The sequence below is a fragment of the Scyliorhinus canicula genome, chromosome 21, assembly GCF_902713615.1.
Source record: "Scyliorhinus canicula chromosome 21, sScyCan1.1, whole genome shotgun sequence".
Taxonomy (NCBI): domain Eukaryota; kingdom Metazoa; phylum Chordata; class Chondrichthyes; order Carcharhiniformes; family Scyliorhinidae; genus Scyliorhinus; species Scyliorhinus canicula.
Genome location: NC_052166.1, coordinates 54,628,312 through 54,643,767, shown reverse-complemented (window position 1 = coordinate 54,643,767; position 15,456 = coordinate 54,628,312). Strand labels below are relative to the sequence as shown.

The 15,456-nt window shown below is 45.1% G+C and overlaps 1 protein-coding gene across 5 annotated transcripts in view; it reads right to left on the bottom strand.

The window, feature by feature from the left end:
- The window catches only part of cntrl (centriolin), a 178,763-nt gene that overhangs the window by 65,613 nt on the left and 97,694 nt on the right, over positions 1-15,456 (bottom strand). For all 5 annotated transcript variants that reach the window (XM_038781660.1, XM_038781659.1, XM_038781661.1 and 2 more), the window contains 5 exons: positions 13,957-14,136; positions 10,497-10,676; positions 10,251-10,367; positions 6,263-6,407; positions 3,995-4,134 (listed from right to left, as the gene is read on the bottom strand). In XM_038781660.1, coding sequence (XP_038637588.1) covers positions 3,995-4,134; positions 6,263-6,407; positions 10,251-10,367; positions 10,497-10,676; positions 13,957-14,136 — 762 coding nt within the window. The remainder of the gene's footprint in view (positions 1-3,994; positions 4,135-6,262; positions 6,408-10,250; positions 10,368-10,496; positions 10,677-13,956; positions 14,137-15,456) is intronic.

The window sequence follows — 15,456 nt, the reverse complement described above, 5'->3', positions numbered from 1 at the left end:
AACCTCCATTGTGGGCGCTGGTTACTGTCTTTACTAACCTGCAGGTCAACCCAGTGCGGTGTATGGTGAGATTGTGATTGCCGAGTACCCAGTGTCCACCACCCCTGCCAGTAAGGTCCTGCTCAAAATAAAGAAATCAATCCGGGAGTACACTTTATGCACGTGTGAGTAGAAGGAGAACTCCTTCACCCTCGGCTGCCCGCTTCAGAATCAGCGAAATCGTGGCCTGTGACATTGTCGGCAGCACCCCTCTTTCCCTTGCTTCATTGAACATCCTCATCAACACTGGCCCCAACATCCCAGAGAACTTTTTTATAAAACTCCACTGGGTACCCATCCGGCTCCGGGGTTTTACCCGACTGCATGGCCTTCAGATCCTCCACTATCTGTTCCAATCCGATCGGGGGCCTTCTACCAGATCCTCGTCCACCTTTGGGAAAATCAGCCCCTCCAAGAAGTGCCTCATCCCCCTCCGGCCCCGTAGGGGGGTCCAACCTGTACAGCCTACTGTAGAAATCCCTAAATGCCTTATTCACCCCTGCTGAATCTCCAACCAAGTTCCCATCTCCGTCATTTGCTTTTCCCATCTCCCTGGCTGCCTCCCTCTTTCTAAGCTGCTGTGCAAGCATTCTGCTGGCCTTCTCTCCATGCTCATTGATCGCCCCCCCATGCCTTTCTCAGCTACTCCACTGCCCTCCCTGTAGTTAACAAACCAAACTCCGCCTGTAGCCTCCGTCGTTCCCTTAAAAGCCCTGCCTCTGGGGTCTCCGCATACCTCCTATCGATCTGTAGTATCTCCTTTACTAGTCGGTCCGTCTCTTTCCTGTCCACCTTCTTCCTATGGGCCCGTATCGAGATCAGCTCCCCTCTGACCACCGCCTTCAGTGCTTTCCAGACCACCGCTGCTGAAATTTCCCCCGTGTCGTTGACCTGCAGGTAGTTCTGAATACATTTCCTCAGCCGCTAGCACGCCCTTTCGTCAGCCAAAAGTCCCGCATCTAACCTCCATTGTGGGCGCTGGTTACTGTCTTTACTAACCTGCAGATCAACCCAGTGCGGAGCATGGTCTGAGATTGTGATCACCGAGTACCCCGTGTCCACCACCCCTGCCAGTGAGGCCCTACTCAAAATAAAGAAATCAATCTGGGAGTACACTTTATGCATGTGTGAGTAGAAGGAGAACTCCTTCACCCTCGGCTGCCCAAATCTCCATGGATCCATGCCCCCCCCTACCCACCACCCGCCCCACACACACACACACACACATTTGCTTCATGAACCCTCTTAGTTCCTTTGCCATTGCTGGCACCCTGCCCGTTTTCGAGCTTGACCAGTACAAGCCAGGGTCAATAACTGTGTTGAAATCCCCTCTCATGACTAACCTGTGCGAGTCCAGGTCCGGTATCTTCCCCAGCATCCTCTTTATAAACTCCACATCATCCCAATTTGGCGCATACACATTTACTAATACCACCTGCACCCCCTCCAGTTTCCCACTGACCATAATGTACCAACCTCCCACATCCAAGTCTATTCTACCCGTTTCAAACACCACCCGCTTATTGATCAGGATCGAAACCCCTCTAGTCTTTGAGTCTAGTCCCGAGTGAAAGACCTGACTGACCCAGCCTTTCCTCAATCTAATCTGGTTAGTTACTCTAAGGTGCGTCTCCTGCAACATTACCACACCTGCCTTCAGTCCCCCAAGATGCGCGAACACACGTGCCCTCTTGACCGGCCCATTTACCGTCGAACTTTCCAGGTGATCAGCCTAATTGGCGGGCTCATTGCCCTGCCCCCCCCTTCCACCGATCAGCCATCCCCTTTTTAAAAATAAATTTAGAGTACCCAATTCATTTTTCCAATTAAAGGGCAATTTAGCATGGCCAATTCACCTACCCTGCACATCTTTTGGGTTGTGGGAGCGAAACCCACGCAAACACGGGGAGAATGTGCAAACTCCACACGGACAGTGACCCAGAGCCAGGATCAAACCTAGGACCTCAGCGCCGTGAGGCAGCAGCACTAACCACTGCGCCACCGTGCTGCCCTAGCCATCCCCTTTCTTGGGCCCGCCTCCAGCCCATGCTCCGCACCTCCACCGGTCCGTCCCCAGGCAGCCTCCGCCCCCAACCTCCTCTCAGTCCTTTAGCCCAAGTCTCTCCCTCGTCAGCAGAACATTTACCCCCCCCCTCCAGTAACAACACTCTGTAACCCAACCCCTTTAATATACCAAACATATGCAGACCCCCACTGCACTTCCGTGAGCTAGCCCGCCCAGCTAGCTTGGTGGCCCCCATCCCTGGTGCCGGATAGTCTCCCACCCATTGTTCCCCCCCCCCCCATTGTTCCCCCCCCCCCCCCCCACCCGCTTATACAAACATACTCCAACATCAAACAATCCCCACACAATTGCCCAAGATCTAAACAAGCATACCTCCATCCCCCAACAGTGCAAATGAAAACCGTAACTCATTCAGCTCTACTGCTGGTCCCAAATCAATGCAAAAGGCATTACAAACAGCTTCCACAAATCGAAAAACGAGAAACTTTTTAAAAAAAAGAACAGAAAAACAAAAAAAAAAACAAAACAAGAACGCTACAGCAAAGTTCAAAAGTTCTCAGTCCACCACCAGTCCCTTCCTTTTCACGAAGTCCAGCGCGTCCTCAGGAGACTCGAAATAAAAGTGCTGTTCCTCGAGCGTGACCCAGAGACGAGCCGGATCCAACATTCCGAACTTCACCTTTTTCTTAAAAAGGATCGACCTAATCTGGTTGAAGCCTGCTCTTCTCCTGGCCACCTCCACACTCAGGTCTTGGTATACCCACAGGATACTGTTGTCCCACTTACAGCTCCGTGTCTACTTGTCTCACTGTAGAATGCGCTCCTTATCCAGGTACCTGTGGAATCTCACCACCATTGCGCTCGGAGGGGGGGTGGGGGTCTCCCATTCACCGCTTCCTCACGAGCGCTCTGTGAGCCCTGTCCACCTCCCAAGGGTCGGGAGAATGTCCCCTCCCCCAGCAGCCTCTCAACATACCCGCTATGTATGCCCCAGCGTCCACTCCTTCGGACCCCTCCGGGAGCCCAATGATTCTCACGTTCTGCCGGCGGGACCTATTCTCTAGGCCCTCCACCTTCTCCAGGAAGCTATTCTGCTGGTCTATCAGCATCCCCACCTCCAACTCCACCGCAGTTTCATGTTCCTCCTGCTCAGCCAGCGTCTTCTCTACTTTCTGGATCGCCCAATCTTCGGCGTCCAATCTAAGCTCCAGCCGCTCAATTGACTTTATCGGGTCCAAGCAGTCCCGTTTCTGCTTAGCAAAGCCTTCCTGAATAACTTGCATCAGCTGCTCCGTTGACCGCTGGGTCAACAATCCAGAGGTCCGGTCCTCCGCCAAGCTGTCACCTGCTGCAGCTTCAGCCCAAGCCTTCTTTATCTTTCTGTTTCTGCCTTTACGAGCACTTCTAATCCTTCTCTCCATGCACCAATGTGGGAATTCAGTACACAATTGCCTCTGTCATCAGTTTTACAATTCAAGTCCGGTAGAAAATCGGGGGAATAGGTCCAAAAGTCCGACCAGAGCGGGAGCCACCAAATGTGAGACTTTCGCCTTCATAGCCGCCACCGGAAGTTGTAAATGCTTATTTTTTGATAAACCCATTTTCAGTTGTCCTCATCAAACTTAACCAAGTTACCACTCTTAAAAAATAGTCAGGCATTCTTTTTAAATCATTTTTTAAACAAAGTTTTTAAAACACTGCTTGATTGCACTAACTCAGCAGGGGAGAAGGAAATACTTTTCATCACAGATGCGATATATAGTGGAACAGAGAAGGTCTAGGCCCTTAAAATCAATAGGGCCCATTCTGCCAATAGCAAATTTAATTAGAAATTGAATCCTTCCAACTCATTAATACAATATATACTAATATCATGAAAAGTTCACCGTTGACGAGGAGAAAGCATGGATAGATTAGTAGATTTCTTACATTTGGTGATGGCACAAAGTACCAGTATCCTCTTCTTTTAAATGGATCAGTCATACTGGTAATGTAGTCACTATGATCGCCAAGGGCATTTCTGAGAGCAGTGATTTCATGAATCAAATCTTCCATCTCACTTAAATTACCTGAAAGTGAAATAATACTAGTAAACAGCTTCCTTTTTTAAATGCAGGATATATGTATAAGTCAGAATTTACTGCCCATTCCTAATTAACTTAAAATGTTAAGAGTCAGGCACATTGCTGTGGATCTGGAATCACACAGAGGCCAGACCAGATGTGCATGACAAATTTACTCCCCCAATGGTGCTTAGTGAATTAGGTGAGTTTTTATGATTATCCGCAAGTTTTATGATCACTATTACTGATCCTATCTCTTTAGTCCAGATTTATTTAATTAACCAAATTTAAATTCCTCAATTATTGAGTTGAGATTAAACTGATGTTATCAGATCATAAATACCGGGCTGGGTTCTCCAAAAATGGGGCTATGTCCCCACACCGGCGTTAAAAATGCTGATTCCTGGTATGTTGGAGCTATCATACGAGAGACTAAGTCGGTTAGGATTACATTCATTGGAATTTAGAAGAGTGAGAGGGGTTCTCATATATACTTATAAAATTCTAATAGGATTAGATAGGATAGATTCAGAAAGAATGTTCCCAATGATGGGGGATCCCAGACTAGTTTGAAGATAAGGGATAAACGTTTTAGGACGGAGGCATGGAAACTTTTCTTCACCCAAAGAGTGATGGATCTCTGGAATGAACTACCATAGAAAGTAGTTGAGGGCAAACTGTGTGTAATTTCAAGGAGGAGTTAGATATAGCGTTTGGGGGAAGGAGTAATTCATGGTATTGAAATTGATGATCAGACGTGATCATAATGGGGGCTCGAGAGGTCGAATGGCCTCCTCCTGCTCCTATTTTCTATGTATGTTTCTATGTAACACCTATGCTACTATATTAGCTGAATTTTTAAAAATTTGTTCTTGGAATAAATGCACCAAAGCCAGCATTTATTGCCCATCAGAAAGCGGTGGTAAGCAGACTTTTCTAATTGCTGCAGTCCACAGTGCTGTTAGGGATGGAGTTCCAGGATTTTGACCCAGTGAATTAAAAACCTTCTGGCTGCAGAAGTTGTGTGATTTTGGATACTGGTGATTTTTGTATTTAAAAATAAACTGTATTGAATTCCCAACGGATAATAATTTGACACATTGTAGTGCAGTCAAATGATTAATCAACAACAATATTAAAAATAACATTGAATAAATTATGGAATTGCAATATATTTTGACAGAAGAAAGCACAATTCTTTCCAGTTTATCAACATTAAATAAGGTTAATTTAATAACAGACCTATATAAAATTGTAGTGAAACTCCACAACGATCCATTATATATCAAACTATTTCTATGTCCTTAATACCATGCCTGACTTATAGGGGTGATGTTTAGTGGTTCAAGAAGACGTTATCAGACCATTGAGACAGCAGGAACTTGCATCATCAATGGATATAGTAAATTACTCTTCTTTTTGCAGTATAACTAAGCAACAGTCATTTTGTGATTCCGTGAACACTGTACAGGTGAAGACTTTGGACTAGATGAGTTGCTTTATAGTTTCACTGGACAATGCTGCGCCTTTTGCATAAATTTTAATTGAAGCACATTAAATAAATACACAGCAATCTTAAATGCATCCTAATGATAGAATCAGACTTTGGCATACATTTTTCAATTTACTCCCCAGGGATAATTCGCACGTTGTGGATTAGCCCATTTAGTTGTGGAAATGTAAAGTGGGTACTTCCTACAATCGATGCTGATCCACCAGTTGACAACTGGGAAATCAACCCCTCTAAAATTAAATTGATAAGAGTTGTGCAAAACTGACGCATGATGGCTAGAAATTGCAGTTAGCAACTTAACTCGCTTGAAACCTGAACTGTAAAAATAATTACAGGAAGTCTCACAGGAAAAAGATTGACGATGACCTTAGAGCAGTTAAAGTATGATTCTTTATTTCTATTTCTTTAACAGGTTATAAGTTACCACTGGTCAGCAATGCAGTCCCTCAGGTCTTTCCTGAGTAAAAGAAAAACTTAAAGTGACAACTGAGAAATTCTTGCCTTTGTGCCATTCGTAATAGTAGACACTTTGCAAAGTTTTACCCTATTAGATACGTTCACCAAATCAATCGAGATAGAGACAGATATAGGTAGATGCAAAAATTAAAGATCAAAAGAAACCTTCTCTGGTTTGATCCAGATGATCTTGAAGGTGCTTCAGTTCTGCCCGTTGTTGATTTAGAGCTCGGTTTAATCTATCAATTTCTAGCTGTTGGCCATTTATGGTATTTGCTCCACAATCATATGTTTGAATTCCACTCAGAATCTAAAAGGCAGACAAAATCCGTGAAACACTAATTAGTCATGAGTTAGTTGCAATTGGCATCTGCAAGTTCTTCTTCGAGTCACACAACATTCTAACTGGACTTGCATTCCTTTACTGAGAGTATTGTATTATAATCATGGCATACAAATATCCAATTACTAATCAATGCACACAAAGAACACAGATTTGGAACAAAAGGACATTGATTTTGCAGTTGTAGAAGTAGTTTTTCTAAACAGAAGAGTTAAAATGTTGCTTCATAACAATACAATAAATTTCATAAAATCTTTCCTTTCATGAATGTAAACAAAAAAGACAATCCTTTATGGTTATAAGAACAGAAAACATGCAAGTGTGCGATATTGTTTTGTTCATCTCTAGTGCATATATTGAAATCCAGTTTGGAAAGATTAGATCAAGTTGGCTGTTTAGGTGGTAAAAGGCATTGTGCAGACTGAGTGCAGTTTCCAATGGTCAAGAATACACAGTACAACTATAACCTGAATTTAATAGACTCTGCAAGGGCACACAAAATATAAATGTTTGTTACAATACTAGATAGTATGACCGTATGTATAAGAATGCACCCCGTTTGGGGTTACTGCATTCCCCAACAGTGTACATCATCTACAAGGCACACTGCAGCGTCTTTCAAGAGAACCTTCCAAACCCAGACTTATACCACCTAGAAGAACAAGGGCACAAGCGGGTGCAATTATCATCATCTGCAAATTCCCCTTCAAGTTACACACTATTCTAATTGGACTTACATTCCTTTACCGTCACGGGGTCAAAATCCAGAGAATCGCCCGGGGCCGGCGTCAATCCCGCCCCCGCTGTGTCCCGAATTCTCCGCCCCCCGAGATTCGGTGGGGGAGGGAATTGCGCTGCGCCGGTCGGCGGGCCCCCCTCCCGCGGCGATTCTCCGGCCTGCGATGGGCCGAAGTCCCGCCGCTGACAGGCCTCTCCCATCGCCGTGGTTTAAACCACCTACCTGACCTGGATTGGCGGTGCGGACGGGCTCCGGGATCCTGGGGTGGGTGGGGGGGGGGGGGGGCGATCTGACCCCAGGGGGTGCCCCCACGGTTGCCTGGCCCGCGAGCAGGGCCCACCGATCGGCGGGCGGGCCTGTGCCGTGGGGGCACCCCCTGGGGTCAGACCCCCTCCCCTGCGCATGCGCCGGTGTGACGTCAGCAGCCGCTGACGCTCCGGCGCATGCGCGGACTTACGCCAGCCGGCTAAGTCCTTTGGTCCCGGCTGGTGTGGCGCCAAAGGTCGTTCACGCCAGCGGCGGAGTGGGAACCACTCCGGGTGGGCCTAGCCCCTCAATGTGAGGGCTTGGCCCCTAAAGGTGCGGAGAATTCCGCACCTTTGGGGCGGCCCGACGCCGGAGTGGTTCACGCCCCGCGGGGTAGGGGAGAATCCCGGCCCTGGAATCTTCCTGTCCAACAGCACTGCAAGTGCATTTCAAGAAGGCAGCTCAGCACCACCTTCTCAAGGGCAATTAAGGATGGGCAATAAATTCTGGCCTGACCAGAGATGCCCAAATCCCACAAACAAATTTGAAAAAAAGAAATCTTCGACAAATATGACATTGAAATTATAGCATTACGATAGGCAATTCAGTCCAGCTGGTCTATGCCAAAGTTTACAACATCATCTTTTATTTTCCCATGTCTGTGTGGGTTTCACCTCTACAACCCAAGATGTGCAGGTTAGGTGGATTGGCAACCCTAAATTGCTGTTAATTGCAAAAAAAATAATAATAGGTGTTTTAAATTTAAGAAACCGTCCACCCCCACAAAAACAAAAATCATCTGTTATTAATTTCTCTTCCCTTTATTGCATCTATGCTACTCGCTTCAACCAGCCCGTATGATGGCATGTTCCACCTTCTAATCGTCTCTGGATAAAAGTTTCTCCTCACTTCTTTGTTGGATTTATTTGTCGCTATAATATATTTATGATCCATAGTTTTGGATTCCCTTGCAAGTGGAAACATTGGGCGAAATTATCTGCGTCGTGCCACTGGTAGCACAGTTCCCAGTCAGGCAGAGAATCCCACGTTAGTGAAAAAAACAGGATTGGCGCCATTCCGTTTCCAATGTTTTGGCCCCGCTGGCGGTCATTAAGACCCATTTAAATCCACTTAGAGGACTGGGCACCATATTGTCTGGGCCCCCATTCTCTGGTCCTCTGGACCAGGAATCAAGAGGGCGAGAATTATTATTGCAATTGACAAGCGTGGTCCTGATATGGTGAACCTCTCAGTGGGCAAAGGTGGTAACTCTTTAAAGGAGCTGCCCCCAAAGTCTATCCGAGGGCCATCCTCTTCCTCCCCGCCACCAAAATGCACACCTGCCCACCACCCCTACCAGTAGCCCCCTATCACCACGCCCCCCTCCCCCCCCATAAATAAAGGGGCCACCCCAGAGACGGCTAAATAAAGGGGCCCTCCAGAAATCCCCTAAAGAGACCATCCAGCATCCAGAGACCCCCTAAATAAAGAGGCCCCCTAAATTAAAAGACCCCCCAGGAAAGAGACCCCTGTCGGAAGGCTCTTCAGAAGAGAGACCCCTTCAGGAGGCCCCTGCCCCCCAGAAGAGACACCCCTCTCAGGAAGCTAGGCAGCAGTCAGAGAGCGGCGTCACTTCTTGGGTGCTTTCCTGATAGGGGTCTCTCTATACTGGTGGGATTCCAGACAGGGGCTTCTTTTCTGGGGGGGCTTCCTGATAGGGGCCTCTTTTCTGGCAGGTTTCCTGACAGGGACCTATTTTCTGGCAGACTTCCTGACAGGGGCCTTGTTTTTGGTGGGTCTGAGGGGGCTCTCTTTAGGGGGTATCTGTGGGGAGGGGGCAGAAATTAGGGGGGGTCTGAATTACACAGTGGGAAGGTGAGGGGGGGGGGCTGAATTGCGATGCGGGGGAGGAGCGGTTTTCAGTCGCAGGATCTCACGATCAGAACGACAGCTCAATGGCGGCTCGATAGTGGGAATCCCTTGCAATGCATAAATTTGCATAGCGAAGGATTGGGAATTGCTTCCTCATTTGCGCTCTGGTCTCCCAAACGGAAAGTTTCACCCATGATCTCTACATCTACCCCAAAATGCCAGAAGACCTCCATCTTGTGGACTGCAAACAAAACATGTACAATTTTTTACTCTTTAATGGGTTGTGGGTGTTGCTGACTGGGCCAGCATTTATTGCCCATCACTAACTTCCCTTGACTCGAGTCATTTGCTAGGCCATTTCAAAGGGTATATTAAGAGTCAACCGCAGTGCTGTGGGGATCTAGAGTCACACGTAGGCCAGAAATGTGTACGGATGGCAGATTTCCTTCCCTGAAGGATATTAATGAACCAGATGGGTGCTTTTATGATAATCTACAACGGTTTCATGGTCATCATTAAACTTTTAATTCCAGATTTTTATCAAATTCAAATTTCACCATCTGCCATGTGTCCCCAATGAGCATTACCCTGGGTCTCTGGATTACTAGTCCAAGACTTCTGATGTGTCCGCAGTGTTTTTACAGCTTTGGGGGAACCACGAGAGAAAAAAATGTTCCAGAGAAATTAGAATTGTCTGTTCAGAATTTCTATCCTGGACTGACAGTGATGGCTTTTGTAAACTCCTTTTACAGGGGGTTAGAATTGGAGAATTTGCATACAACAAACTGAACCCAACAGAAAGGTTTGTCTCTTTGCGAATTCTATCCTGCATTGACAGTGATGACTTTTGTAACATGAGAGATTATAGCGCTCAGGAAAGATTAAATGGAGTGGGGCCTTTTTTCTATCAACAACAAATTAAGCAGTGACCTGCTATAAATTTTTAAAATCACCTGGCTTTCTTTTTCCTTCAACAAGTTTTGTAGCATATCAATTTCAGCTTCTGCCTTTGCAAGGTCTCGAGCTGCCCGAGTCGCCTCAGCCCGAAATTTTTCTGCTAATTCCATTTCCTAAAGTAAAGTTAGAGGGAGAACAAAAAAAACTTACATTTTTGGCATGTTTCGTTATACGGAATTTGATAAACTTGAAAACATGCACTCTGGATGCACAGAATATTCTGCCTTCAACAAATAGATTACCTCCGTTCTTTCATAATTAAGTTTTTGAACAGTTCCCTGAAGAAATTTCATGTGGTCTTTAGCAGTGAGGAGTTCATTTGCAGACATTTTCTCATAAGCAGCAATTGTTGCCTTCAAGTCTTTCACATCTTTCTCAAGACCACGCAGCTTTAAATGCACTCTTCGATCCTCTATTTTACTCTGCAATTAGTATTCAAACGAAGTTAAATCAAAATTTCCCCAATGTCTCCCTCTTCATGCAGCTAATTGCTAATGATGGCTCTCCACATGTCTCTATTTCCTTGATGCCATGATATCACATTGGGGAAAAGTAGACAAGACAGGCCCAAGAACTACACCTTAGCCGATATGGGGATGGAACACGATGTTAATAAGTACCACGCTCTGGCCAACTGAGCTAACTGGCCTTACTTTCCCTAGTAGAATTTATTTAAAACCTATAAAATGTATTTTTTAAAATGTTATGTTTATTAAGATTTTCCATACCGAAACATAAAATGTAAACATCAGGTTACATTAATGTCTTGTGATAGAGAGAAGAGAGAACAGTATAAAGTCAATGATCACGGAGAAAAATCAACTTGTGTCCAACATCCCCTCCAAATACATACACACACTAAAGAGAGAACAAAAAATGCATTCAAGTCTTCTTAGTAAACAAGCAGAAAAATTAAATGGGATTTTGGGTTGGGATTTTCCGTTTGGGAGACTAACTGTTGCCGCCAGGACTGAATAGCGTGGGATTTGCGTTCCCGTTGGTGGTGCTATTTGTTAAGTGATTCAGGACATGCAAATCAGCTAGTAACTCTGCCCACATGAATGAGAGCAATTCCCTTTCCCGCTGGTGCCTGATTCACTGGGGCCGGAATTAAGTGCTGGAGAGCCTGACTGGAGCTTCTTACAAGTGATCCACTCACCATACACTCTCACTCCAGCCAAGAAGATCTGCCAAGGAGATCTGCCCCTGCTTTCTGGGAAGTGAGCTAGACAGGATTCTGGACGTAGTGGGAGAAGGGACACCCTCTTCCCCAGCGTGGGGAAGCCAGCTGTTGTCAATAGGACCTGGGATACGGTGGCCGAGACGGTCAGTGCTGCCAGCCTGATGAGGAGAACTGGAACGCAGTGTTCCTCGGAGGTGCTCGGGTGAGTCACCATTCCGGTCCCTACTCTTCACATCATCACTCAAATCTCCTAAAGGCCAACCACACCTAACCTGCCTTCCAACCCACCTCCACCAAACCCCAACACCTGTATTGTCCTCTTTGGCTGGGAACACACATACAACCAGCTGCAGACCTGCTGGAGAACTCGCCCCCGTGCGTTTCACCATGTCTTTCTGTGACCCTTGGACAAGCTGGCCCATAACAGATGAGAGCAACGTAAGACCGGAGGGCGTATCCCAGACTTGAGCAAACAAACCCCCTGCCGAGGAGAGGGCAATGCAGTTGTGGGCAAGGCCGAGGAAAGGACAGTAGCTGATGTGGAGATCGGCACGCAGCAAACAAGTGAGAGCCTAATGCAATGCTGGTGTCCATATAGCAGGTGAGTCACCCCTCTCCCACAGACCACTCCATCACAAGGTCTCACCATGTTTTTTGTCTTGCAGGATCACTAACAGCTGAGGTCGGGCCATCTGGGGACGCTGTCCACCAACCGCATCCCCAGCACACCCTGGAGCACCACTTGGGGGAAGACACTGACTTCTCATCACTGCTGTCAGCTGCACCCTCCACCATCACAAAGGCCAATAATAATAATATTAATAATAATAATAGCTCATTGTCACAAGTAGGCTTCAATAAAGTTACTGTGAAAATCTCTTGACTATCACCGTGGCGGATCACTTGAGTGAAGTGGCTCCTGATCCTACTTCTAATGCGTACTTCACACATGTTGCAGCACATCAGGTGAACGCAGGGATTCCAGAGGACAGTCAGAGGGCTGCCCGAACCCAGGGAACAGCTGTAGCCGGACAGATAGTGTGTTTCTGGAAAAGTATGATCCCATCATACGTGCAATTTCTTCCTGGTCTTTGCACCCAGGAAGCTGAGTGTTCGCCAAGAGCAAAGACCGGTAAATCAGCAAACTCGGTGTGTGGGTAGCAACAGTTTGGGCTTTACTGGAATCTCTCTACCTATTTACAATTTTCCCCACCACTGCCACAGAAATCAACGCTGGTATGGCCCTTACCACCATTCTCTAGCATCTTCTCTTCAGTGCCTTTCCATTCTTCTTACCTTTCCATTCAAATTGACATTCTGTATACTCCACTCAGTTTCTCTCTCCAAACTAACATCTCATCTTTCCGCCTTTAGCTTCAGCACTGAACTCTTCATCCTTTGTGATTTTAATTTCTTCCTCAATTTACCTTGCTTCCTTTCCTCTGATTTCACTAGCCTAAGCTTCTTCAATGTAGGTTCACTAATAATATTCATGGCCTCCCCATATAATCTGCCATCTCACGTGGCACTTTACATCCATGGTCTTGATCGGATTGACAATCTTTAGGACCAACTTCTTGTATTCCTTTTCACATCTCTTTCCCCTACACCCTTCCAACTGTATTTCCTTCTACATTGGTCCTGGAATTAACTTTGTCTGCATTAGCTCTAAACCCTGACCTAGTTTATTTCCTATCTTGTCTAATGTGCTCTTTGATCTCACTGTGTTCATTAGGTCAAATGCTCCTGCTCCCTTGACCTTATGCCCAATAAAACATTTTGAATCCTTCCCGTCTTCTATGTTAATTGAATAGTTCACTCTCTTCAATAGCGTTGTCATCACCGCCACGCACACACCGCTCTCCACCCCCACACAAAACAATTTCAAACCTCTGACCTTGCAAACTACTGCCCAATCTCTTTTCAAAAGTCCATGACAATATTCTTGCTTTTCAAATTTGCCAATCTTTGAGTCCGTGTTTGAATCTCTCCAATTAGGCTTTCAATCATGCTGTAGCACTGAAACAATTCTAATCAAACTAAGAAACAACATACTGTTGATTGTGATCATGGTGAATTCTTCCTTCTCGACCACACTGCAGCCTTTAACAGTTAACCACAGAATTCTCTTCCAGATGTGTTCTGCATTTAGGTATTCCTCCAACTATCTCCTTCTTTGGCAGGATACCCATTTTTGTCCAATTATGCCTCTGTAAAGCATCTGGAATTGTTTCTCTATGTTAAATGCTCTATTGGTGTTCTAATTATTGTTCTGTTAATTTCCAAATTAGGACAAGTAGAGCAAATTATGTAAAAAAAAAAATGAACACCATTACACATTAGAGTTGCAAATCTTTGAGGAAGGATAACAGAAAAACACACTATTATTTTGAGCACTACTAAGTGATCTTTGGGTTGAAACAAGTTAAGGCTAAGCTAATTAAATGGGATGCAGTCTAAGGAATAGATTTTTACCAATTTGTTATGGTCATTATTTAAATAAAACTTATATTACATACCTTGTTTTCTTTATCTTCAAGTTCTGTTAAAAGTTTATCTCTATCTGCATCAGCCTCCTGCAGCTGTTCATCAGTGAGCGCCTGCAACTCGTGCATGTTTGTCAGTTGCTCCTGGAGCCGCAATATTTCGTTCTTCAATTCCTGCGCTTTAGCTTCATTGACTCCTTTTTCAGATTTTATCTGCCACAAAGGTTACAATTAATTTCGAGAAAGTGCAATCACAGAAACCAGAACAGAGTGAAGCTTAGGTAAATATGAGCACTTCAAAGTCATATTACATCCTCTTTTGAGAACTAATTATGGATGAAAATGGACAGTGAAATGCTTCTCGTCTTATTTAGCCTTTTCATTCAGCAAACCAAACTGAAAGTTCCTTTCTGCTCAATTTTAAAGAATTGGCTTTCAAGTTGAGGTCCCTGGAATTGTGGGGTCAAATTTCAGTTATTTTCCCATTGCATTCCTGTATCTTTGAAATGTTTTAGGTTTCCTGGCCTATTGTATTTATGCTATTCATTAAAAACCTTTTTCCAATGCCGACACCGTGACACTGTCTTTCGGAAGTTAGGTACAATTATCACATTGTACTGCATTCGGCCTTCAAGATCGGAGATAAGTCACGCTGTGTAAAAATATCAAGATCTTTTCCAGTCTTGTCCATAGTAGGGAAAACTCTATCATGCATTTTCCTAAATTGCCTACTTCCTGCATCTGAGGAAATCCACTGAGACACAATGTGGCTTTAGACCTTGCAATTGAACCTCTGACATGTTGTTGCCAGACAAAACAAAGAAAAACCACCAGGAACTCCTCATTCCATTCACTGACTTGACCAAAGCATTTTACTCAGTAAATTGCAAGACATTGGATTGAGCTCTAAAGATTTGCATGTCCAAGAAATTTCAATCAGAAATTTCCTGCAATTGCTTCATGGTGATATGACTATAACTGTCTTAAATGTGAAATCTGAAACAGGTGCCGTCAAAATCTGAATCAAACAAGATTTCCTGAGAGCCTCCAAACTATTTACAATGGCTATTGACCTCATCAAATATCATCTCTCCTATGGTGTCAGTATTAAATACAATTTAAATGGGAAACTATTAACTCCAGTCGCCTCGCTGCCAAATACTAAACTGATAACTAGAATTACACAAGAACTAGTTTGCGGATGACTGCAGTGTTTCAAGGATCGAGGGTGGCTGGCAAAACTGCAGTCTTATTGCCCACACTGCATCAAATTTGTAAGCTACTTTTGTCCTCTTCAATTCTGTTTGCAAGAAATTCAGCCTGTTTTGAATGTTGCCAAATCAAACCTCATTGAACCCACATCTGGTCAGCCAAATATTCCATCTCCCAAATATGTTGAAGGAAACTCTGTTGAGCACTTCCCATATCTTGGCAGCCAGCTCTCTAAAAAGGCCACCACTGATAAAGAAATCCAACAAACTGGCGAAGATCAGCTGCACCAACACAGCCATTTACAAACTATGATAGCAAGCG